Source organism: Camelus bactrianus, chromosome 23, assembly GCF_048773025.1.
Source record: "Camelus bactrianus isolate YW-2024 breed Bactrian camel chromosome 23, ASM4877302v1, whole genome shotgun sequence".
Lineage (NCBI taxonomy): Eukaryota > Metazoa > Chordata > Mammalia > Artiodactyla > Camelidae > Camelus > Camelus bactrianus.
Window position 1 is genome coordinate 1,348,371 of NC_133561.1, and position 25,269 is coordinate 1,373,639.

At 57.3% G+C, this 25,269-nt stretch overlaps 1 protein-coding gene across 3 annotated transcripts; it reads right to left on the bottom strand.

Moving 5' to 3' along the window:
* Positions 1-2,996: 2,996 nt before the first annotated feature.
* LOC105070032 (maestro heat-like repeat-containing protein family member 7) lies at positions 2,997-25,269 on the bottom strand. 3 transcript variants are annotated; one of them, XM_074351548.1, is made up of 13 exons: positions 21,445-25,269; positions 19,890-20,038; positions 14,949-15,093; positions 14,326-14,501; positions 13,796-13,933; positions 13,592-13,706; positions 10,055-10,195; positions 9,349-9,525; positions 8,859-9,017; positions 7,867-7,968; positions 4,657-4,759; positions 4,052-4,111; positions 2,997-3,264 (listed from the first exon to the last, which is right to left on the bottom strand). In XM_074351548.1, exons 1-13 carry the CDS (start codon positions 21,547-21,549, stop codon positions 3,116-3,118), a joined length of 1,719 nt encoding a protein of 572 aa, XP_074207649.1. In that variant the 5' UTR covers positions 21,550-25,269; the 3' UTR covers positions 2,997-3,115. The 3 variants fall into 3 exon arrangements, with proteins under 3 accessions (XP_074207649.1, XP_074207650.1, XP_074207651.1); XM_074351549.1 differs by lacking the exons at positions 19,890-20,038; positions 21,445-25,269 and adding an exon at positions 17,397-19,388; XM_074351550.1 differs by lacking the exon at positions 4,657-4,759 and having other exon boundaries at positions 3,129-3,264.

The window sequence follows — 25,269 nt, forward strand, 5'->3', positions numbered from 1 at the left end:
GGGGTTTTGGGGGGGATGTAATTAGGTTTATTTATTTTTGAATTTAACTGGAGGTACTGGGGATCGAACCCATGACCTCCTGCATTTTAAGCATGCGCTCTACAACTGAGCTGTACCCTCCCGTAACCCCACTATTTTAACATAAAAATATCTTGAAGTCTATGAGATGCTGAGCAGCCCTGTAAGGAGCTCCTCACCCGGGAGACACAGAGCTGTTCCTATAAACTGAAGCCAGAGCGAGCCTCGTGCCTGGAACTCACTGCACTCCATCATCGCCCTGTTCTTCAGGAATCAGTGACGCTCATGTAAGTAACTCAGGATCCTGCTTGAGCATCCTCCGTGTTCCCAAGGCCCTCGTGGTGCCGCCAGCCCCACATGAGATCTGCATGCGATGACCTTCCAGGCTCAGATCTTAAGAAACCATTTTTCACAACAGTCTTACTGAGATGCAATTTCCATGCATCAAACTCACCCGCCTTTGTTTCTAGGTGTTGATTTCATTTTGGTATTTTCTGTGTTCCCTCTCAGGGCCTATGACCACAGACGCTAAACAGACATTTAGGGAGCCAGCACGTGCGTGAGTGAAGCCGAGGAAGACCAGCGACCTTGGGGCGTGGTGTTACGAGATGTCACCAAACATCTGAGCTACCTGTCCCTTTCGATAACCACGCACCAATGCACCAACTTCCTTGGGCACGGAGGCCTCCGCCCCCACCCTGGCCAATCTGGAAGCTTCACTCTCTGATTCGTATTGTGACAGCCGCAGGGTCTCTCTTGGCTTGGTCCTCAAATACAAAGCCGCTGCATGGTCAGCTCCTGGGTCCTGCTGCTTGCCTAGACCCACGGATGATGCAGCCAGCAGGGCCTGAGTCTGCAGGAGGCAGAGGTCATCGTGGTCCAGGGAGGGGCCTCCCAAGAGGCTTCTGGGCCTCGGCAAGCTGGGGGCCTGAGCCAGTGAGGGAGACGCGGGCGGGCAGAGCCCCGCAGCCCCAGCCCTCTCTGGCCCGGGAGCCTCCCTGCCTGGGAAGCAGGTCTGGCTCTGAAGCAGGCTGTTTTGGCCAGCTGACTAAGCCCCGCCCCACCGCTCTCCCGCCCCACCCTCCCGCGGGTCTCACCCAACCCTGGCTCCCCAAAGGCCATCTCGCACAAAGGATCCTGCCCTACGGGGCGAAGCCCACTGTCAGCCGTGGGAAGTGGTGACTGGGCGTCGCCTGCTGCAGGCCGGTGGGTGTGGGTGAGGCCAGAAGCAGCCCAGGAGCTGCTGGTCTGGCCGGAGTGGGCTGTGGAGCTGACTTCAGCCAGCTGGTTCCCTCTCACCCCCAGACAGTTAGTTGCCCATAGAAGGTGTTTTTTTCCAAACTCAAGCCTTGGCGATGCCAAGGGGCCTCAGGGTGGGGAGGCGGGACCTCTCGGTTAAGGGACATCATATTTTATTCTTTAATGTGGAATGTCTCCTTCCAGATTACAAAAGTACGAACTGTCAGTGATAGAAAATTCGGAGAACAAATGAGCATCAAGCAGAGAAGTTCTGTTTCGGGTGTAAGTCACCAGGCATCTTTCCCAGACCCAGGGAAGTGGCACTTCTCAGAATGTGACAGGGGCCATCACTGCCAGGGCTGGGTGGCATCTTAGACGATAGTCTCCCCAACCCTCTCGATTTATAGACCAGGGGAGCTGAGGCCCAGAAGCTGACAGAGTCGGCCAAGGTCGTCCCGGGACGAGAGGGTCCTGGCTCCATCCCTGCCCTGGCAGGGGTCTGCCCAAGCGCCCTGACCCGGTGTGACGGAGGCGGGGGCGGGGGAGGGCTTGTGGGGGCGTCAGAACAGTCTCTGCGGTGGGTTCGACACCAGCGCACTTGACCTGCTGGCAGGGTTTTAATAAGACCTCTTTTCTGTTTGCTGTAGCAAAGCAAGCTTGCCCTTGGGAGGGCGAGGGAGGAACGTGGCTGTACTTCTGAGTCTGTGACGTCCCCAGCACCTCCATCTATAACAGGTCAGCCCTAGGGCCCCTAGTGACAGCCGGTGACCAGGACAGGGGTGGGATAGCCTTCTGGCCAACGCAGACGTTAGCTCGGGCTTCAGAGCCGCCTCTGAGGTCTGTCTTCAGGCGTGATGGTGACCCTGCTGCTGCCCAGGCTCAGATGACGCGAGGAGCATGGCCAGCACTGAGGGCAGGCGTTGGGGGGCGGAGCAGCCACCCAGGGGGCGCTCACACATGTCTGGGGCTGGGGTGCAGGTGGCAGAGGCCAGGTATTGTGGACCCCGACCTGGGCCAGCCCAGGCATCGGCCTCGCTGCGTTGGGAACTCCGTCCAAGTCAGCAGGTTCTTAGGACACTCAGAGCTCTGCCCAGGGCCCGCTGACTCAGGTCACCCTGGCTCCCACGTGGAGGGGGGGGTGCGGGCAGTGGGACCAGCCCATGACCCCGCATGGACTCCGAGCTGCCCCGAGGAGGACGGATTCCAGCAGGAGCAGCGGGCGACAGGGGGTGCCCACCCGCAGACCCCCAGCGTGGCGGGAAGAAACGGCCAGCTCTCGTGAGCACCTGGGGCCCAGGTTCCAGTATCTAGGCCTGAGTGCTGTCGCCCCGGCCGGGGTCTGGCTGCACGCAGGGCCGGCCGCGGCGCTATTTCCGCAGAGCCGCCTGGTTCCTGGCAGCCACACCCGCACTCTGATCTCCCGGGCTACTTCATGAGCTGACTAACGCCCTTTAGTAAACCTCTTTCCTGCTTCAACCAGCCGACATGGACTCAGGGGCCTGCAGCCAGGAACCCCACGCACACCCCCCGGATCCCGACAGCACGGAACTCCCAGTCACAGTTCAAGCTGACGTTCAGAACAGCCGCTGCGCGCCGGCCTCGGCCCCCACTGCGCGAGCGGAGGGCCGGCCCCGCCAGGCGGGCTGGGACCCCGCGCTTCTCTGCGGAGGCGGCGGCGCTGCCCCACCCGGCCGGGACAGGCTCCGGCCGAGGGACGAGGGAACACGAGCGCACGGAAGTTCCGGCTTTCTCCCTTTATTAGAGAGGCTCTGCAGGGACACACCCCACGTCTAGAGCAGGGCTCAGCTGCCTGGCCGTGGCCACTGCTGCCGCAGTCCTGTCTGCCCAGCATTCGGGCTCAGAAGTAGCCCCTTCGAGGCCTCCTGCAGCAGAAGCAGGACGTGGGGGTGGTGACTGGTCGCGTCCCCATGGCTTCCAGGACGTAGAAGGTCTGTGTGGCTAGGGAGCTGACCATGGGGTCGGGGTCTCCCCGCATGCACCTCAGGGCTGTAACACAGACATGTGCCCTTTGAACACAGGGACACTGCCGGGCGGGGCCGGGCAGGGGGCCCGTCAGGGGGCTGTGCAGAGAGGGGCTGGCCTGGAGCGGGTATAGCTCTTGACTGCAGAGAGGGGCTGGCCCTTGAGATGGGGGACTGGCAGCTTGTGAATTGTGAGCAGGAATTCCTTCTAAGAGCCACACTCCCCGGTCACAGGCAGGTTGACACACTTGCCAGGTTCCAGGAGACGTGGCCGCTGCCCCCCACCACCACATCCAGGACCTGCCCTTGAGGTCTTGCCCACTGTCTGCCCCCGACTCTGCCCTCCTCTTCGCAGAGAAGAGCCATGAGTCCCCTGACTCAGAGAGGCTGTTGCCTGGGGCTCAGCCAGTTCCTGGGACCCAGCGAGGCAGGGATCTGGTATTTGGGAGAGGGAAGGGTGGGGGACGTATCCCCAAGGATGCGTGGGGGACACCCGGGCAGAGGGGGGTGCTGGGAGCCCCCGTGTGCCCTCAAGTGAGAAAAAGCTGGGCGTCCTTCCTGCAAAGAGTTCTAGGAAACTTCTCAGCTGATGAACGACAGCTCGGGGGGGTGAGGGTCAGTGAGTGAGCGCGGGGGCGGGAGGGCTCTGACCCGGGCCCCAGAGCTAAATGCTTTGGAGACGGCCCCCTCCTCGCTCCCCCCGGCGCTGATTTGTGAGCCCGTCCGCCCATGTCCCCTGACCTCTGAGCCTTTCCCGCCCACACCAGGGGGCCTGAGAGCAGCAGGGAGCGGGCCGCGGGGCTGTCACTCACCGGTATATGCGTCCTCGGCCTCGCGGGCCTCTTCCGTGCTCAGGGTCTGGATGATCTGGCCTGGGGGGGCAAGAGCACCTCAGTGCCCCGAAGGGGACCCGTGGGGCCTGGCTGCACCTGCTCTGCACCTCTCCTCATGCACCGCCATTCCCTCCCTCTGTCTGTCTGTCCCTCCCACAATTGTCCTTGCTTGGCCACCAGCCCCAGATCTAGACTTTTCCGTGAAGTTGAGATGACTTCCCTGCTTCTCTGAAGGGTCCCAAGCAAACTGGGCTGAGGAGAGGGAGAGACGGGGATGCCCTCTGCCCAGAGGATGTTTCCCTGGGGTGACTGAGGCCGAACCCGCCAGGCTCTGAGCCTCCTCACCGAGCCTCCCAGGACTCAGTTCATTCTGCTGCAGCAAGGCCGCCCAGCCCAGCCCAGCCAGGAGCTTCCAGGGCGGGGAGTTGGGGGTGTTGGTTTGGGGGCTGGGGGACAAGTGCACACTGTCCTCCACCCTCCAACGTCGTCACCCCAGGCCCTGTCTGCCTGCTGTCCTGGCTCCTCCAGCTCTCTGGAGGACCCATACTAGGACACAGCGGCTCCCAGAAGGGGGAACGCGGTACCTGCAAACCACACGGCCGCCTGGCGGATGGGGGCCTGTGGGCTCTTGAAGAGGGTCACGCTCTGCTTCAGGAACCAGAGGGCTTTGCTTGCCTCCTGCTCCAGCTGTACAAGGACGAGCCGGGTGGGCCAGGCGCCACAGCTGTTTCCTCTGTCCCCGCCACTGGCCTCCTCCAGACAGTCCTGGGACTAAGCTGGAGTCACTCTCTCAGTGCAAAGTCCATCCAAACGCTCTAACCTGCACCCTCCCTCCCAGCCCCCAAGGTCTCAGCTCCTCTAGGGGGCCTTCCTGGGTGGGACCTTTCTCTCCAGGGAAGGCCTGAAACTCAGAGAGATTCACCCCGATCTCCGCTCACACACTTCCCCCTCCTGCCCATAGTGTCCATTTGCTTATTTCCATCTCGGCTTAGAAGTGGCGATCTCAGGGCCATCTGCTTCGGGCTACAGGAGTCCAGCATGTCTACGCTGCTCTGTTCAGCGGCCACGCGGCGCCACGCGCCATTAAGCATTTTGAGCCCTCCCTTCCCTGCCAGGGATGCAGCCTCTGGGGTTCGTCCTGGCTCCTCCCGTTAAGGTCCGGAGGATGGCAGGTCCTTTCCTCTGCAAAGACCACCCCCAACCCCGTCTCCCACGCTTCTGTCCCAGCTGCACCCTGTTCTCCTCTTCACTCTGCACTGAGGTTCTTAAACTTCAAGGCTACATCGATGGTTTTTCAAACTGTCGTGGCAGAAGAATCTTTTCTTCAAATAAAATCCGAACTGGAAACCCAGCTTCCCAAACCCATAGAAGCGGGACCGCTGAAGGTGTGGTGAGGCTGAGCCCAGCCAGCTGTGCACACCCCATCCTGTGAAGTCACCCCAGAACCTTGGCTTCCACACCGGCCTCCTCCCTGCACCCCCGCTGGCCCTGGTCCCGCGAAGCTCACGGTGTCTCCCGTGGCCCGAGCCCAGCAGGCCCTGCTGCTTCCCTTCCTGGACTCCTGCTACCATCGCTCACTGCCTGCCGCTTGTTGCTCCTTGAAGCTGTGTCCTCTTTGGCGACCGCGACCCTCCTCTCCTGCTGTTCCTCTTCTACTTCTTTGGCTGATTTTCCTTCCTAGCCTCCTGGGCGGGACCCTTGGAACTGAGGCTTCTCGGAATCCCAGTGCTGAGTCACGTGCTCCCTTCGCTGTGCGAGCCCTGAGGTGGGCTAATCCAGGCTCGTCTACCGTTCCGTCCACCGCCCAGCCTGCTCCCGCTGCGTCAGTGACAGGTCTCTGACTTCCCGTGGGGCAGACCCACAAACTGTCCTGGCCCGCCATGTACAAAGTCGAGCCACTCGCTTCCCCCCACACCTGATTCCTCCTCCTGCTGCAACACTGGCACTCCTGTGTCAGAAACCCAGGCGTCCACCTTCCCAGCACACTCTGCATCAAATCAGGCTTCGGGACCAGCCAATCCCACCGTGTCCCCACCACCTCTCCCTGGCCCCCAAGCACAAATCTCAGCCCTGTCCCTTGAGAGCTCACCCTCCTGCCTGTAGCCAGGTGATCTGTCTAAAGTGTGCCGCCATCTAACCACATGCCCCCCTTGCTCAGAGCACTTCAGCAGCTCCTCGTTTGCTACAGCATCAAATCATGCCCCTTCCTGTGTCCAAACCTCCACCACACAGTGCGACCCAGCCTCCTACTTCCTGCTAAGTGCTCCTGGGCCAGGATGGCACACAGGCAGCCATGAGCCCAAAGCAGCCAGCAGGTTCTATTCGTTTGCTCCACACAACGTTTTAAACATTCTAAACTACTTGTCAGTATAAACGTGGGAAATCTCACCAAATAGGATTTCCTGCTTTTCCTAACACAGGGGCACACCTAGCAGCCCTGAGCCCGCTGTCTGTCTAGAAGCCAGTCGGCTGGCTCTCCGCCAGGGGCTCTACTGTCCCCGGGGGAACGAGGGAGCTGGGGGCGGCTTTGGCTGTCGCGATGATGCCGGACGGCACACCAGTGCCTAGGGTCCCACCGCACACCTGTGTCAGTCAAGCCCTAGCTCGAACGGTCTGTGCCCAGAACATGGCTCTGTCCTTTGTAGAAACACAGCACTTTTCCACAGTTCGAATACACACCGGGTTTTCTAATCGTCTGCTGCGATATGAATCAAAGCCAGACTGAACTTCACGCTGTTCAGAATTTCACCAAAAACTGGCCATCACTCTGAAGGCCGCATTACCAGCGGCCAAACTTCTTGAGTCACGCTTTGGTCCCCGACACACGAGTCCTATACCTGCATTTGCAGCAGGTTCCCTTGAGGACGAGCTGCCCCATGTCCCGTCTTCCGGGGGCCCTGGGCCAGGAGGGCCACGTCCTGTCGAGTCGCCACATAGCGTTGTGCTGCATCGCACACGCGCCACACACACACGTCTACACACGCGCGTCACACACAGGGTCCCAGCAGACAGCGCTTCCCCGTTTGGAGCTAGGGCTTGACATTTACTTGTTTTGGAAGTCCGCGCGGGCGGCTGACGTCACCTACACGTTTCGTTTTGGGAGAGGAAGCGGGTGCTATCACACCCATGCTCTGATGGCGCCGGGCCGTGTCCAGTGGTGCCGAGAAGCGCGGCTGCAGCTGGACCACGCCCTCAGACCCAGCCGGCCTGCTTCTCTGCTTACTGCCCCTGCCTGGCCCGCAGGCACAAGTTCGCTGCCCCTGCGCTGACTCCCAGCCCCTGGTAGCTCCAACACCCCGAGCTCCTCTGCCCTTATTTCTCAGGACCTAATTCTGTAGGATGAGGTGCAGGCGGGCCAGGTCCCTGTGACGGAGGGGATGCTCCACTCCACACCCCGTGTAGGGCCGCACCTCGCCCGCACTCCGATCCCTCCCCTTCGCTTGAGCATTACCTCTCCTTCCATTCCCCGACCCCCACCGGGGACGCCTCCTCCAGGAAGCCTTCCTGCAGCTTCCAGACCGGGCTACAAAGTCCCTTCCTCTCTCAGCCTTTACAGAATATTCCAAAATGATCTCCCTGTGTGCCTAGCTCCCCAGCTCACACAGGAAGCAATGGGCAGGGGAAGGCAGGGCAGGGACCACACACAGGTGCTGGGCACAGACAGCCCACGCAGGGAGCATCTCACTGTTGCAGTGCTGTGGCTGCAAATCCCAGAAGCTGCAGGAAAGCAACCCCGAAAGTGCGTCCCCCAACTCCCGGCACAGGAGCGGGACAATGAGCGAGCGGCAGCTTACCAGCGCTCTGAGGATTGTCCAAACATCCTTCTTGGCAAAGATCACTCTGAGCTTCCACCAGCCCAGTATGGTGGCCGTGTGGCAGAGGGCGGGCCGGGAGATCTAGAGAGACAGGAAGGCTCAGACCAGTTAGAGGGCAGGGTGGGGAAGGGACCTGGCGGGGCACACAGAGAGGAGAGAGGGCGGTGAGGGATGGGAGACTCAGAGCCCGGAGGGACCCAGGGCAGGAGAAAGGCCGAGTGGTCCAGGCACCTTGGCTGCACCTGCACCCTTTCTCCCAGAAGCGAGACAGTCAAAAATCAGGGTGGTGGTGATTTTCCCAGTTGCGTGTTACTGCCCTGAGACCCACCTCCTGGCTTACCCACCCACCCCACGGCTCCCCAGTCCCCAAAGTCTTGATGCTGCCACTGGGTGGTCGCCCCTCTGATCAGGGTTGGCCTGTCAGAAGTGTCACTGCCGAGTTCCCTGGGAGGGACCCCACCCACGAAGATAACACCCCAGTTCACTTGCTGGTTCAGAAACCCCACCAGGCAAAGGAGCCTGCGGTGTGGACGCTGGTGTCGCGGGCAGGCCGTCAGCACTTTTCAGCTGCAACTTTTCTCCGCTGCAGTTCAGGCCCCTGGGCTCCCGGGCTCAGAGTCGGGCCCGTCCGTCCCAGGACATGGCCAGTTCTGGGCCCTCTCTGTTCCACCCACTGCGCTGCCCCGGGAGCCTGTCTCCATTCAGTGACAAGAGGGTAGAGAGTGGCTTGGGGAGAAGGCCAGTGACGCCCAGATCAGGGACCCAGGGAGGGGAAAAGGCTTCACTCCCACAACTGCCCGCTGTGTGCCGGTGGCAGGCCGGGGAGCCGGGGGCTGGAGAAACGCCGGGGCAGGCATCTGACTGCAGCTCTCTGAGGTTAGACAGGAGACTCCCCCAGCCCCTTCCTAGGGGCTGGCTTGACCCCGTTCGCATTTCCCCACCCCGTGAGCGCTCCAGGCCTGGCCTCTCACCTGAGCCACGTGGACGCTCACATCCTCCAGGTGGAGCACGAGGAGGACCAGCAAGTTGAGGACCTGGTGCTTCAAGGGGAAGACAAGGACTCTCCGGCGGACCTTGGCCAGGACGGCCCCGTAGACCTCGAAGGCCTCCAAGCGCAGGTGTTCTGACTCCTGGGTGAGAACGCACACGCACACGCACACGCACACACGTGTGGGAGGGAGCTCGGCCTGAGCACCCGCCTCCGGGACAGGCGGCCCCGAGCCCCCCTCCACTGAGCGCAGGCCCCGTGCACACCTGCCCCCATGTGCTCCGGCTCCACAGCACTCTCCTGCTGTGCTCTGCTCTCTGCCCAGACCCCTTTCACTATCCCCGAGCTGGGGACACGGCCACCAGCCCCACAGGAGGCCCCAGGTCCCAGCTGGAGGGGCCTTCGAGATCCTTCCGATATCTCCCTTACCTTACGGACACCAGAGAAGGGAAACGGGCCCTCAGAGGACTCACCTCCTCCAGGAAGGGCCCGAGCGTGAAGGCGAGCTGGATCAGGAAGGAGGAGGAGTCCTGCCAGGTGAGGTGCTCCACCAGGTACCTGAGCAACTGGAAGGTCTCGGCCACGACGCCGCCGTCCGCGGAGTAGCAGCAGTTCAGCACGTAGGGCTGCAGGGCGCGGAGCTGCTTCCCCTGCAGAGCACAGGTGCTCGGGAGGACAGCCCGAGTCCAGGAGCCAGCCTCGCCCATGCCACCCCACGCGACAGCCGGGCTGCCACACTGCGCCCCGTCTCCCCCAGAACCCGGGCGGCGTCGGGGGCGGGGGTGCCGGTGGAGGGGGCCGCCCCGAGGGTGTTGGGCAGCACTCCTGTCTTCATGGGGAAAGGGAGAAGACAGGACACCCTCCTTCCCCCACTGTGGCCCCATCTCCACTGCCTCTTCATCCCTGGTGACGATGCCTGTCCCCAGGAGACCGGGCCAGTCGGAGCCCCAGCCTCTGACTTGGCCCAAGAAATGATGCTGAGAAAACCTCCTCCTTCCTCGCGGGGAGGGATAGACCAACGGCTCACATCCTGGCCCTGCTCTCTGTGGACTGGCTCCGTGAGGATTCCCTGTCTGACCCCGAGGGTGGTCCACCCCGTCCACAACCGGACACTCTGGGCCTCCAGCTCTCTCTAGTCCTTCCCCGGCGACAGCATGCCCTGCACCCCGCCTGGCTCACCATGTTCCCGTGCTTCACGAAGACCTCCACCGCCCGCAGCAGCAGCTTCACCGCAGCCGGCTCCTCGCACTGGAGCCAGCTCGCCAGGATGCGGAGCATGACCTTGTCCACCATGGCCGCCACGTCCGGGCACTGTAGGAGCTGTGCGAGGAGATGGAGGCAGAAGGGACAATGAGCAGGGGAACCCCAGTGACTCGGCACTGAGGCTCCTGCTCTGCAGCAAAGAAATGCTCTCCAGTGTCATCAGAAAGTCTGCAGATAACAAACGCTGGAGAGGACGTGGAGAGCAGGGGGCCCTCCTGCACTGGAGGTGGGAATGCGAGTGGGTGCCACTGCTACAGAGAACAGTAACTAAAACTAGAGTTACCAAATGACCCAGAAATCCCACTCCTGGGCATATATCCAGAAAAATCCAGAAACACTAAGTCAGAAAGATACATGCACCCCAGTGTTCATAGAAGCACTATTTACAGTAGCCAAGACATGGAAACAAACTAAGTGTCCATCAGAGATGATGGGATAAGGAAGCTGTGGTATATCTACACAGTGGAATACTACTCAGCCATAAAAAAGAATGAAATAATGCCATCTGCAGCTCCATGGGTGGACTTGGAGGGCATCATGCAAGTGAAATGAGTCACTCAAAGGAGAAAAAACACTGTATGGTATCACTTCTACATGGAATCTAAGAGATACAACTAACTAGTGAATGTAACCCAAAGAGGCAGACTCACAGACACAGAGAACAAACTAGTGGTGCCCAGTGGGGAGGGGTGGGGGGCAGTCAGGGGTTGGGGACTGGGAGGTGCAGACTACTGGGTGTAAAGCCAGCTGGATGTGTGTAAAACACGGGAATACAGCCAATGTTTCGTAATAACTGTAAACAGAAAGCAACCTTTAAATGTGTAAACATAAACACTTTTTTTTTAAAGAAAAGAAATACTCTTAAGGATTTGCAAGAACAACTAAAGGGGCCAAAGCTTAGTTGAAGGGTCAGTTCACACTCTGTCATCCCAGAAGTCACCATCCTCTCTGCAAGCTTCCCTTCGGCTCCTTTGATAAGGGGTCTGCAGGGGACAGAGATAGGAAGTGCCCAACGGGGACGCACAGGTGATTGATGCAGGTGGGGGGCCCGGCACCGATGCGGTGGGAGGGAGACACAAAAACGGGGAAGAAGAAAAAGGCTACGATGAAAAGAAAATAGCAAACCTGGTATTACTTGTCTATTTGTGTAAAATTACATGTGTCTGTATGTTATTTACAATAAAATTGAAGAAGAAAAAAGCAAATCAGAGACATTCAAGCCACGCGTGCTGCTCTGTGTGCATGCGTGTGCGGCGTCTGTCCGAGTGTGGCGCTGGCCACTGGGACGTTTCCGTGGACGGCTTGGCCATCTCCACCGTCTCTGCGGGGCGGCCAGGCAGACCCACCTGCAGGGCTTAATAGCTACCTTTCTGGGCCTCAGCTCCATCCTCTGCGAAACAGAGGAAGGAGCACCCTTTTCCCACAGGGTCACAGTGAGAATTAAATACCTGTGCTCTCTGCTCCCTGAGAGCCCTGAGCAAAGGCCCACGGCCCGGGCGGTGCTCAACATCTCCGCTGCGCTCACAGGTCATGGGACGGGCGAGAACCGCAAACAGGGCAGGTGCCGGCCACGGGAAGAGCTGGGTTTTCACAGCCGTCCTCGCTCCTTCGGAGAGCTCCATCCACTCTCCTAGCTGGCACCCAAAGCCCCACTGGTTTTCCTCTTTAATGTGTGTGTGTGGGGGGGGGGGTAACTAGGTTTATGTATTAACTTATTTTTGGAGGGGGCACTGGGGATTGAACCAGAACTTTGTGTATGCTAAGCACATGCTCTGCCACTGAGCTCTACCCTCCCCACTGGTTTTTCACTTTAGTATCAACCAAGTCTCCCTTTAATGCTGAGAGTGAGGTTCATCCAGCCCCTTCTCCCCAGTAGGCCAAGCCTCCCTTCCCCCTTCTCAGCCCCAAAGTCCACAAAGGGTGGCAGATGAGTGAAGACTGGTTCCCATGCCCACTGGTTTCCATGGATGTGACACATTTGCGAGAACTTCCAGAGGACTTCCCAATCCAATTTCTAGAAGACAGCTTTAAACCAGGGAACTTCTAAATCAGACCAATGCCTGGACTCAACCCCAGACCTGCCCACATAGAGCCTGTACGTGGGGAGCGGGCAGAGGGGTCTCGGAACGGTCTGGCACTAGCGTTTTTAAATTCTGGAGGCTTCTGTGGCCTCCATCGTGGTGGTTCCCCTGCCCACCCAGGCGTGTGCCTTGTGCTGTTTCTCAAAGCTGGGTCCAAGGACGATCTGTTCTGCACAACCACGGGAGTATTTCCAGAAAATGAGGACTCTGCGCCTCCCCTAAGGCTGCTGCGTCCAAGTCCCTGGGGCCCGGAAATCTGCATTTAAGCAGCTTCGCCAGAGAAACGAGGTGCACTGAGGCTGGACAGCCACTTCCAGTCAGGGTTCCAGCCCCTCGTGCCCACGCCCCCATCCTTAGCAGGGGCTCTGCCCACACAGCACAAGCCCTTGAGTGCACGCAGCAGTGCCTCACATCGACCTGCACACATCAGCTGTTAGCTCCCGGCGGAGACGCCTTCAGACAGGACCGACACCCTGTGACCTGCACACAACACACTGTGCTGCACGAGGGTAGCGTTGTTCATAGTCTAAGATTTGTGCTGTATTATTTTCTATCTCTGTTATTTCAAAAGTAATCCACGCCTGCCAAAGAAAAAAATCAGGTGGCTTGAACTTTTAAAGGAGGCTATTTAAAGCTGTGGGGAGTCAGGAACCCAGAAACTCCCTTTGAACACGGCCAGCGGAAGCATAAATCGGGAGAACTTTACTGGAAAGCTATTTGGCATTTGCATCAAAAGTCATAGGAGACATTCATGTTTTTCAGTCAGCTCTTCCTCTAATTATATTTGATGTTTAAGGAAATAAGCTGGAATGTGGGCAAAGCCTCTCACATGGAGGCGTTCATCAGTGTTATTCACAATAGTGTAAAACCAGAAACAGAATGTCCAATAAATTATCAGACCTCTTTGTGATAAAATACTACATCTCCTTTAAAACTGATGTTTACAAAACCCCCACGTAAATACATAGGTGGCGCTTACGCAGCGCAGGCTGCCGAGCGGTGACAGCATGGCGCCAGCCGGGGGCACACACACCCCTCTCCACTGAGGCCAGGGCCTAAAACTGGTTTCCTCCGGACATTGCGATTATTCACAGTTTTGTAATTAAGATTCTTGTCCATGTTTTCTAAACTCTCTACACGTTTTCTCTGCCAGGTGTCCGAAACACCTTGAACCAGTCGGTGGGGCTGAGCGGAGAGTGACTTTAATGGCCGAGGGGCAGCCGGCAGGCGCCGTGTGGTTCCATGAGGTCAGGACAGAGCCGAGGTTCCGGGAGGCGTCCCACCAGGGAAACTCCAGGTGGCTCACCTGGCGTCCTAGGCAAGGTCCCCGGGCCGCCCCCACCTGCTCACCTCCTCCCCCAGAGCTGCTCACCTCGGTCATGAACGTGAGCGCTGTCAGGTGATTCTCGTGGTCCAGGTCCTGGAGGATCCCAACTACGAGGCCAAAGATGGGGCAGCTGTGCCAGCAGTTCTTGGTGACCATGGCCCTGCGACGGCGGGAGTGCAGCGGTCAGGCCTGGGCCATGCGCGGGGGGCCCTGGGAGGCAGGCTCCGGCCGGGTGCATCGCAGGCTCACCTAGCCAGCAGGGCCACCCCCTCAAGGTGTCTCTCCGGGCTGGCGAGCAGCTCCCAGCCCCCCAGCTTCTCAATGTAAGACACATGGTCGCCGTAGCCTGCGCTTGTCATCAAGGTTCTCAGGGCCTCCACGGTGCAGCTGGGGGCAGAAGAGGGGTCATCCTCTCCCTCAGCTGCAGCTGCGCGGCCACCCTACTCCGTCACAGCCCTCAGGGACCCGGCTGCGTTGTACAGACGGGGTGCCCAGGGCAGCAGTGACGCAGGGAGCTGCGGAAGGCTGGGGAAGGGTCCCGGTCTGCAGGCTCAGGTGCGTGGGTCCACCCACTGCCCCGACTTCACGTCGGTACAGAGTCCCTGCATCAGCCCCGACAGCCAGAATTAAAGAATCTTTTCTAAAAAGTCCAGCAAGGCCTGTCGGATGGTGCATGGGGGACACGCCGGGGCCCCAGTAGAGGTGAGAGAGGCCCGGTCATGCGGTGGCAGGGGGACCACAGACATGGGCCCTAAGCCATGGCCTGGAACCAAGGGTACCTGACAGGGTCTGTCCAGTCGGCCAGGTGCTGCTGGCCCCAGAAGGCCTCCGTGGCCCCTGCCCCCAGGAGGGAGGAGGCCTGCAGCAGCAGCGCCACGAACAGCGGGGAGAAGAAGGCGTGCACCTCCACCCTCTGGCTGGGCTCCAGCAGCAGCTCGCGGAGGGCCCTGGTGGCCTGGGGTGGGAGGAAAGGGCGCCACCATCACCTTTATCTTCAGCTCTTGGGTCCCGACCCCAGGATATCTCTGCCCACAACCGACCCCTGTGACAAGCTGGCCCAGAGAACTAAGCTGCCGAGCGAGGAGAGACAGGCTGAGCAACCGGGAAAGCAGAGGGCAGAGCCTGCAGTGTCAGCCTTCAGAGTGCTCGTCTCATTGGGTGGTCGCCCCCTCTGCCCTCCTTGAGAGACCAGGATGGGCTGGGGGCGTTGGCCCCACCCAACCCCCCTCCGCCCCCCGGAGAAGGAGAAGCCAGCTCTGTTCCCCTCCGAGGCAGAGTCGGGAAACCCTCCCACCCGAGACTCTACCGTGCAGACGTTCACCCTCCACCGTAGAGACCTCAGGACAGCCGAGCCCGGGCCCCAGGGCACCCCTGCCCGGCCCCCCCCCACCCGCCTGCGTACAATCAGCGGGGAGATCTCCACTCCACCGCGGGGCTCCTGGGCCCAGGACCTCCGGCGCGCAGTCAGCCTCTGCAGGAGATGCTCCATGATCACTTCGTAGCCTTTGGGGAATGATGCCAGGATTTCCCAGGGCTTGTGAGCCCCCCTGCAGAGCAGAAGCCCCCCACACACACAGTCACCCTCCGGGGAAGAGCCCCAGGCCCCTTTGCCCAGGGATCCCAGCATCCTCTCCCCCTTCCTCTTCTTCGTTGTCTCTCTCCTCATCCTCCCGTCTCCTCCTTCCATTCCTTCCGTCACCTCCAGGCCTCCCTGTTCTCTGCCGCCTCACACACAGGCACATCTGAAAATGTCCACTTGGCCTGTAAACTTGACACGAGAAGGTATCTGAGGCCACAGCTTTCGGGCCCGACTTCGATGTTTCAGATCTGTCAGAAGAGCCTCCTCTCTGAGCTCTCATTACCTGCCCAGCCCCGGACCTCGGCACTGGTCTTGCAGATGTCACGTCCAGTCCACGGCACGCAGCGCTGGCCCCCGGTCCCCTCCCCCGCCATGCCCTTCCAGCCGCGCCCCAGTGCACTGACTCTCTCTCCTGGACTTACTTCTATCTTCTCCTTTGCCTGGAATTTCTCCCCTGCTCATCCTGACCTGAGAAAATCACATGCAGAGGAAAAGGCTATATCTGAAAACTATTTCCTACAGGTAACCTGATGCAGCTTCAGGAAACTCTGCTCAGCGTACCCAAGAAGGCATGGCCTTTGGGAAACAGGAGGAGGGGAGGGCAAGGAGGACATGAAGGGGGATTAAAGGCCAAGACAGAGACATGTTTCCTGCTGGCGACACACACCCTGTGCTCTAGGGATAAAGACAAGAGGAGAATCCACAGAGAAAAAATGACCTTCAGAAAAGAACAGCCAGGCTGACGGCCAGCTTCTCAGCAGCCACAGTGGGAAAGCAGGAGAGGGAAGGGTGAGACTTCCGAGGGTTGAGCAAAAATCAGTGTTAACCCACAGTCAGTCTCCCAGCAACTCTACCTTTTAAGAGAGATTTGCCTTATTTATAGACAAATAAAAAGAACAATGGATGATCACTAAGGGATGAACCCCTGCAGGACACACTTCAAGAAGAAAGAAAAATAATTTTGGCAGGAAACGTTCAGATGCAAGAAAGGATGGTGAGCGAATAAATATGCCTGTAAATCTAAATACAGTGTTGGTGTAAGAAGGCTCATGATGTTGTTGATAACAGCAAATAACCGGAGACAACAAATCACCATTGACAAGGGATGGATAAGATAAAGCACAGGGCAATCCAAGTGGACTATTACAAGGCAATTAAAATGATGGCCCTCCAGCTATATTCGCATAAAATGGGTGAAACCCAGCAACGTAACAGGAATTTGACAAAGAAACACAAAATAGGGGGGAGGGTATAGCTCAGTGGTAGAGTGCATGCCAAGCATGTGTGAGGTCCTGGTTTCCACCCCCAGTACCTCTACTAAAAGAATAAGTAAGAAATAAAATAAAGTAATTTAAAAACAAATAAGTTTTAAAAAGAAACACAAAATAAATTTAGATATGGAAGAGTTACTAACACAATTAGCAAGATTTAATAGATAACTTTGCTTGTAACAGAAAACACAGATTTATTTCAAATGTCTCTTAAAAATAGAGTAAAATTGGTAGCCACAGTCTTCCTAAGCCATATCCACACACACACACACACCATACACACACATACACTGTCTCTCACACACAGACACCACACACACACACACACACACACACACTCTCTCACACACACATACACAAAACTCAGTGCAGTCTAAAAGGGAAAAGACTTTCAGATTATGCCCACCAACTGCCATTCAATAAAACCAGAAAAGGATGACCAAAATATCGAACCACTTGGAAACTAAAAGGTTAAAGAAAGAAAACTTAGAGTTTTCTGTATAAGTCTGTATAATTTATCTATACCTGTATAATTTCTGTATAAATCTACATAAATATATCATTGAGAGTTGTAAAGGCATTTGGTAAAATTCAAAATTTATTACTAATTTGAAAAAAACTTGGCATATTTAGAGTGGAAATAAAAACTTCCTTATTATGATGAAGAGTATTTATCAGAAGTTAAAAGCAACCTGAACGTCCCTGCTGAGAAGTTACCTACTTTCAGCGCTGTGCCGGCCAGGACAGAGCAAGCCACTCCCCCCGCCCCCGCCCCCCGACTAACGCTGAAGACTCGGGCTGTTGGGAAAGGCAACTGCTTGAAGATTCCAGAAATTATCACCAGCAGGTGGACTGGGGGGGGGCAGCCAGAACTTGAAAAACAGCCCTTACTGGGTGGCACTCCCAGATCTGTTTTCCCTTTTACCCCTCAAAGGAAATTTCAAAAAACAACCTCATTTCCTCAGGTCTTTTTGGGGGGCTAGTTGGGTTTATTTATTACCTCATGGCGGTGCCAGGGAGGGAAGCCAGGACCTCGTGCTCGCCAAGCGCGCGCGCCACCCGGGGCTGCGCCCCCGACTCCCGTGCGGCGCCGCCGGGGTCTGTCCTGGGCGCGTGCGGCTCAGGAGTGGCCCCAGAACCTACGTGCTGGCTCGTCTGCAGACTTAGGCGATCCTTCCTCTAGCTCCCTTCTTTATGAGACTTCCCCGCTTTCAGGCTCCCGGGGACCCCTTTTCTGGGTCCTCTGTCGGAAGCTGGGCTTTCAGAGTTTTCCTGCTTGTTTTAGTGCAGCCGCACAGCTGGGTCCGCCATTGGGGCAGGGAGGTGAGAACGACGAGAGGAACGTGAGGACCCTGTGCACGGAGTCGCCAGTCCCCTGACTCAGGTGCTGCGTCCCCACCACCCCCCACACACACTGCGCAGCTGGAGCCGCCCAGGGCAGGGCTGGGAGGGCAGAGCAAGGAAGCAGGCTCCCAGCTCCCAGTCCTGCCGGGAGGGCAGTTTTGGGCAGTTTTACTGAGAGACTTCGCTGCCTGTCAGGTCAGGTCAGCTCTGGGGCACCTTCTGGTTGACCTTGGGGGGTAAAAGGGAAAATGAATGAATGGTCCTGGAGATCCTCATTCTAAGTGAAGTAAGTCAGAAAGAGAAAGAAAAATACCATATGATGTCACTTGTATGTGGAATCTTAAAAACATGACACAAATGAACTTATTTACAAAACAGAAACAGACTCACAGGAAGAAAACAAACTTACGGTTACCAGCGGGGACAGGGGGTGGGGGAGCAAGCTGGGAGTTTGGGATTAGCAGATACACACCACTATATATAACATAGGTAAACAACAAGGACCTACTGTACAGCGCAGGGAGCTATATTCAATACCTTGTAATAACCTATAATGAAAAAGAATGTGGAAAAGAACGTATGCGCATATGTGTACCCGAAGCACTGTGCTCTACCCCAGAAGCTCATATTGTAAGCCAACTATATTTCAATTTAAAAAAGAGAGAGAATAAAAACATAATCCACAAAAATGGGAGAAACATTTGAAAATCACACATCTGCGAGGTGACTTGTGCTCGGGATACACAAAGAACTCTCAGTGCTCGACAACAGGAAAACAAACGACCCGACGAAGAAATGGCTGGAAGATCTGGACCCTTGACCGAAGAAGATAAACGGATGGCAAATAAAAACGTGAAATCAGGCTGAACGTCTTAGTTGCAACTGAGCTGGGGAAGTGCAGATTAAAACGACGAGATGCCGCTACAAGCTTGTTGGAATGGCTAAGCTTTTTTTAGAGACAATACCAAGTGCGGACAAGGCTGGAAGCAGCCAGAGCTTTCACAGGGTGCTGGTAGGAATGCAAACGCTGCAGCCGCAATGCAAAGGCTGGCAGTTCCTTTAGAAGTTAAGCACCACCGCTCCCGTACTGCCCAGAAATGCAACCTCTAGGAATTTAGCCAAGAAAGATGAGTGCTAATGTTTACACAAAAACCTATGCACCAGTATTTACAGCAGCAGCCAGAACTGGAAACAACCCAGGATGGGACTGAACAAGCAAACTGCGGTCTATCCACACAATGGGATGCTGCTCGGCAAGGAAAGGGGTGTAGTGTCAACACACACCACGACCCGCATAGATCCCAGCGCCTGGTGTACGCGAGAGAAGCCAGACTCAAACACACGATTCTGTTCTGTACCATATGCCGGTAACGGCGTGACATTCTGGGAAAGGCAAAGCGATAGGGTGAGCAGATCGGGGGGCTGCCAGGGGTTGGGGCAGGGGTACCTCCAGAAGGGTAGGCAATTCGCTCGAGGGGATTTTGGGGGTCGATGGAAATGCTCTGTGTCTTGATTCTGGCAGTGATGGTGATGACCCCACATCTGAGAAAGCTTGCGGGTCTGCATAGCAAATGGGTCAATTTTACTGCATGTAAATTTTTTAAGTTTTCAAAAAATGATAGTGCAGTACATCCATGCAGTACAATCTCAGGCAGCCATTAAAATTATGTTTACAAAAGGGCTTCCACTGGGAAAATGCTATGACAAAATGTTAAATTGAAAAATATACAAATTGCTATATACAGGAGTGTGACCATACATTTTTTAAAAAATAATTTTTATTTATTTGTTACTATTTTTGATGTCTTTTTTAAACTTTTTTTTAAATGGAGGCACTGGGGATTGAACCCAGGACCTCAAGCATGCTAGGCAGGCACTCTAACACTGAGCTATACCGTCCCCTCCATGTAAAAACCATTTTTTAAAGGTGGATAAATTATATCTAAGTGATAGCAGAGATTGCCTTGAGTGAGATTTAATTTTTTTTTTTCAAAAATGTATATGCTTTCCAAATTCTCTGCAGCACGCCCGTGTTACTTTGACAATTCCCTCGGCCCCAGTACGTAAGGGAGTCACTTGTACTGAACACTGGATACACTTTAAGAACCAAGTCTGGGGACTTGTCCGCGGCGTTCAAGGCGTCACCTACCTCCAACTGTCTATCTCGAACAGTGTCAGGATGACCTCATCTGTGTAGTTCTCGGCCAGCAGGTGGATGACCCTCTTTATGGTCTCCTGGGCTGTGGCTTCTGTGAAGCTGCTCATATTGCGGTAAATGTACTTGATGATTTCCGGCACCTGCGGTGGAGGGAGGGGCAGGGTCTTTCCAGACGTTCAACACCAGCGCAGCGGGGTCTCAGGTGCCCACGTACACGCGCAAACAGCGCGGGCCCGGGCATCACCCTGCCTGGCTTCACATCTCAGTGCCCACTTACGAGCCGTGTGACCCTGGCGAGCTTTTCAGCCTCTCTGTGCTCCCTCGTCGAGAAAATGAGAACAGTTTTACCCACCTCGACGGCTCTGAGTCAACGCATCTAAAGTGTCGGTCACGTCAGTGACTCAATAAACTTCAGTTATCAAGGCTCATACCCTCCTGGAGCTTTTTTCCATTTCTTAAGAGAAAATTACTTCCTTGCACACGTGTTGTAAGAATTCAACACCACAGGAGCGAGGCTAGTGCGGTGTGCAGCACCGGTGTCAGTGAAACCTGCACGCTCACTGAGTCCAGCAGGGCCCGGTGACCCAAAGCCACAGGGCTGCAATTTCAGTTCACTACAGGGAGGAGGTTCTAATCATGATCACGGTTCACAGAGAAACGTGAGCTCAGGGTAAAGTGTGAGCTCCCCAGCGGTTCTCCCAGCAGAGCCTGGCCCCCGCGAGGATCGGGGCTCCCGCAGGGAGGTCGAGCACTGAGTGGGTGGCGGGGGCACCCTCTGGGGCGCCTTTCAGCTCTGAGCGCGTTCAGACGGCTCTCCAGGCCAGGGCGAGGAGAAGGGCAAGTCGGGGAGCGGCTCGCAGGGGCTGCTGTGTGGGTGTCACGGGTGAGACAGGGGCGGGTTAAGTCACTGAAATGAGAGTGAACCCATCCGTCCACAGAGCTTTCAAGATGGCAGAATAGAAAGGACAGAGGAAGAGACACCCTGCTGTCTTAAATCTACTGAGCACCAGTCCCACCTCTGGCAAAGGGTCTGTATGCCATCTGTAGTTCATGTCGGTGTCTCTTGAGTTTAGATATTTGGAGGAAGCAAATATATTTGATAACACCTTTTATCTTGTTCTTTTGTACCTTATGACCTTTTTATGAATGTGTAAATCTTCCTAAAAACAAAACAAAACAAAAACACACGCACATACCCCTGTCCTGCCACCGGCACAAGGAAGGCACCTGTGGAACTAACGCATCGTCTGGAAGCAGGGGAGTGACTGAGGTCCCCCTGGTCCCGGGAGCCCACGGGAGCCTCCTGCTGCAGCTCTGACCCTGGGCTCCCCCCCTTGCAGAGATGGAGGCCGGGGGTCACGCCTTCCCCCGCAGCGCCTTTCACACAAGTGCAAACAACTCCTCGTTTACTTTCGTCTCCTCTTACAGGATTGCAGTCCCTTAAACCCCAACCAGAAGAAACACAATGGAAACAGGCTCTAAGACCGAACAGGAAGGAAGAATTCTCACGTTGACCTTGAGCCACAGAGGCTCCCGGGGCTACTACCTTCCCAATCTCAGGCTGGCAGAACTTCAGGATCATCCCCAGCATCTTGGAAGCCGCGAGGACGTCGTGCCTGCCAGCATTGGTCATGGCCTCCATCGCCACCATCACCACGGCCGTTTTCTCCTCGGGGGTCAGGTACTTCCTGAAGAACTGAAGAGAGAAAGGCCAGCATGTCTCTGTGGCGCCAGGTCCCACTCTGGGACTGCTGCAGTCTCTGGACCCCAATGAGACCAGCGCAGGTGGCCCGGCCTGCGTGGCTATTATGGGATGTGAGGCCGAGCCCCAGGGTGTCTCCAGACTGCAAGTCCCCAGGTGGGATCAGCGGTCCAGACAGCACGACATAGGGGACATTGCATTTGTCCTGAGATAAAGGCATTTATTTCTGTTTTGGATTTGGAACACAAGCAGGTGATTCCGCCTGGAAAGTTTGCCAGTCTACAGCATTCCAAAGCGGGTGGTGGCTTCCATGGCCTCCGCGGCCACACACCCCAGGAAAGCTCGTTCCCTCGCACAGAACGACTGAGTCCCGACTCTGTGCCTGCCTGTCGCGGGGAGCTGGGGAGCCACGCAGACAAGCGCCCAGTGCCTTTGCCCTCAAGGCACTTGCTGTTGGGGCAGGGAGGTAGGCAGACATGGCGCAGCGTGACACCTCTGGGAAGGGACAGACTGGGGCGTCGAAGTTAGACTTGAAAGATTAGAGAAGACTTCCTGGAGGAGGTGCCTCTGAAGTCCGTGCCTGGTGGAAACGGGCAAAGACTTCCAGGCAGAGGGAACAGAACTTGCAAAGGCCTGGAGTGGCTACTGTGTCCTGAGCTGGACAAGAGGGACCTAAGCATGAGGGAAAAGGCTCTTAAGACCAGATGGGGCCAGAAGGTTAAGCCGGAGCCAGATCGGATGGGCCTCTCTGGCCGTGTGAAGGCTGGACTTCAGTGTGACAGCAGCGGGGAGTCGTTGCAAAGTCTGAAGGGGAGTGGCGAAGTGCTATCTGCGTCTTAGAAGTAATCTTCCAACTGCAGAGCGGGAAGTGGTGAGACAGGATTGGAGATCAGGAGTCAGTGGGAGGCGGCCCCAGGGACCCAGAGGGACCGCCCAGGCGGGGCTGGAGCCGCATGGATGGGCTGGAGAGCGGCTCAGGAGGGAGAGTGGGCAGACGAGGGTGAACTGGGCGTGAAGAGTTGAGGGGGAGAAAGAGCAAAGGGTACGCCTGGGTTTCTGGCTGAGCAGACGACCAGGACGTCACATCCAAGACCAGGAACCTGCCTTTGCCGGGTGAGCATTCTCCAAGCCCGGCCACAGAAGGTGCCGGGAAAGTGGGGCTGTTGTACTGCTTTGAAAACTCTCTCAATGACCTCAGACTTCAGTTAACCCAGGAGCAGCTCTGGGAAGGAGCCGTCCCCTCCAGTGCGCTGTCCACGAGACCCTGCACTTTGGGGGCCTTCCCCCGCGTGGCCAGCCCTCCACACCCTCTCCTCAGCCCTCTTCCTCCCCGGCGAACGCTCCCCATCTGGGCATCCTGTCCGCGGTGGAGACCAGGCGTTACCATCGTGAGATCCTGCATGCTGGCAAACCACTCCCCGCGGAAATGCTTCTGCAAATCCCTCAGGACGTTCTCTGTCTTCCGTCTCACACCTCGATCCAAACATAACAATTAAGGGGCAAGGCCTTAATGGGGAAAGAGGAACGCGCCCTCCCCTTCCTTCCAGACCTCAGAGAAGGTCAGCAGGGCTCACCGGGCGGAATGCCGTTCACCCGACAGAGCAGACTGGGCTGAGCTCCCTGGTCCCCAGCGCGGGCTGACGGCCAAGGGACAGTGTGACTGGGGAGGCCACCCCGTTCCCCGTGCCCTACTCCCACTCCCTGCCAAGCACGCGCTCTATTCAATCCCAAGAAGCCGAGGTTTCTGAGACTCCCTTCGAGCGAGATTGGCAAATTCCTCTCGGGCGTCTGCAGGTGTGTTTGCGGTGCCTGGGTTCTCCTGGGGCAGAGAAAGTCCAGCTCGGGGAAGCCCAGCTTGTGTCACGAGAAAGCAGCGTCCTCTTCCCGGCCGCACACCTGGGGCCACCTGGGGCCACCTGGGGCCACCTGGGGCCACCTGGGGCCACCTGGCCTCACAGGCAGCTGCCCGCCCTGCTCCCCTTGCCCTGCAAGAACCTCCCGGAATCGCTTGAAAGAGGGCCCTGCGCCGGCAACGGGCTAGGGGTCCATCCGGATAAACGGATTTACTGCGGGCCCAGCCTGCCAGCAAAGTGGGGCCTTCCCCCGGAGACGGGCGCTGGTCACTCCCAAGAGCCCACGGGTCCCCCGGCCGTGGCCTCGTGGTGGCCCGGGCTCCCGCCACTCACTTCTGTGAAGCGCGAGGATTTTGAAAAAGTAGTGCAGGGCCTCCGAAGCCCCCAGGCTGATCTCATGGTTGGCGCTCATGCAGAAGAGGCCCAAGGTGCCCAGGAGCTGCCCGCTCATGGAGGACTCCGCCGCGTGCTGCGGGAAGGAGGCCGCTCACGCCCTGCCACCCACAGAGGAGCCTCTCCGCTCCCCTCCCTCCTCACTCGGGATTTGCTGTGCACGGCCCCTCGCCTCACCAGCTCCACGCTGTCCTGGCGACGGGAAGCCTTCCAAATCAGCATCCACGGGAGAAGGACAGCCCGTGGGCACTGCGGCCCCAACCCAGCTGGCCAGGGCCGAGACATGGAGCAGGGAAAGAAGGCGCTCTGACCACCCTGCAGGGACCCCTGCGGCCCCGAGCCCCCCGGGGCCTGCGGAGACAGCCTCCCTACCCGCCGTGCCCCCAGGCGCTCACCTGCAGCTGAGGGAAACTGCAGATAAACCTCAGCGTCCGGGAGATCGTGCCCAAGGCCCGGGCCTGCTCGTGCGCTTTCTCCGACTGCATCAGCCACGGCAAGATGATCTGCACAGGGAGCCAGGACACTCCAGCAGCCCCTCCCCGGAGCTGGGAGCCCGCCCCTCCCTTCCCGGTCTGCAGTCCGCATCCCCGACTGCCTGAGACAAGCGGGTCCCCCCACCCTGCAGACGACAGGAGGGCGGCCTCGGAGGGCCCCGCCAGAGTTGACGTATTTCCAGTCGCCCGCCGTGAACATGTATTGCTTGTACAATTAGAAAGAAAACAATAAATATCATTAAAAATGGAAAGAAAGAAACTCTACCAGAAATGCTACATCCCAAAAAAGCCGTGTCCCCACACGGGCCCGTCTCCTCTCGAGACACAGTCCCCATCAGCCGGTTGACAGGGTGCCCAGGCAGCCTGGTCTCAGCTTTAGTCACACCTAACATTTTATTCAAAATTACACTGTCCTAACTGATTACCATCTTGCTCATGAGAGTGGGTTTCAAGTAGCTCTTGGTTCTTTCCCCAGTTCAAACTCACCCCTGAGAGTGCCCGCTTATTGTAACGAAGAATATTCAAAACGCGCTGAAGACCAGGTGATGGTCACGCACACTGAGGTTGGAGGATGGATGGCTCTTGGCTGGGGCGGCCCCCAGTCTACCCTAACGCTCCTTCCCTCCCCTCCCAACACACCGCATCTAACAGAGGCTTTAGTTCCCCAGTCTCTGCGGTCACGCACCTCCAGGCATCTCTGCAGCACGGCCATGCTGGGGTCCCTGCCCTCCATGACAAGCGCCTGTAGCATGTCATCTAAGGCCTGGATTGTCTAGCAAATGGGGGGCGTGGAGTGAGGAGGATGGACAGCTCCTTGGGGCACCCTCATCTTCCTCCGACCCTCCTCAGGGGGAGGGGAAGTGGGGCCCAGTCCAGCTCTGCTCCCAAACTCTGATCTTCCCAAGCCCTGGCCCTCCTTGGTCTCACTG

What these genes read in the sequence shown, in the direction of transcription:
- LOC105070032 (XM_074351548.1), bottom strand. Translation starts at nt 21,549, where the DNA reads ATGGTGGCGATGGAGGCCATGACCAATGCTGGCAGGCACGACGTCCTC. An exon ending in GACTGGACAGACCCTGTCAG is followed by an intron (nt 13,934 to 14,325) that starts GTACCCTTGGTT and finishes TTCTGCCCCCAG; the next exon opens with CTGCACCGTGGAGGCCCTGA. An exon ending in GGGGTGGCCCTGCTGGCTAG is followed by an intron (nt 13,707 to 13,795) that starts GTGAGCCTGCGA and finishes CCGCCGTCGCAG; the next exon opens with GGCCATGGTCACCAAGAACT.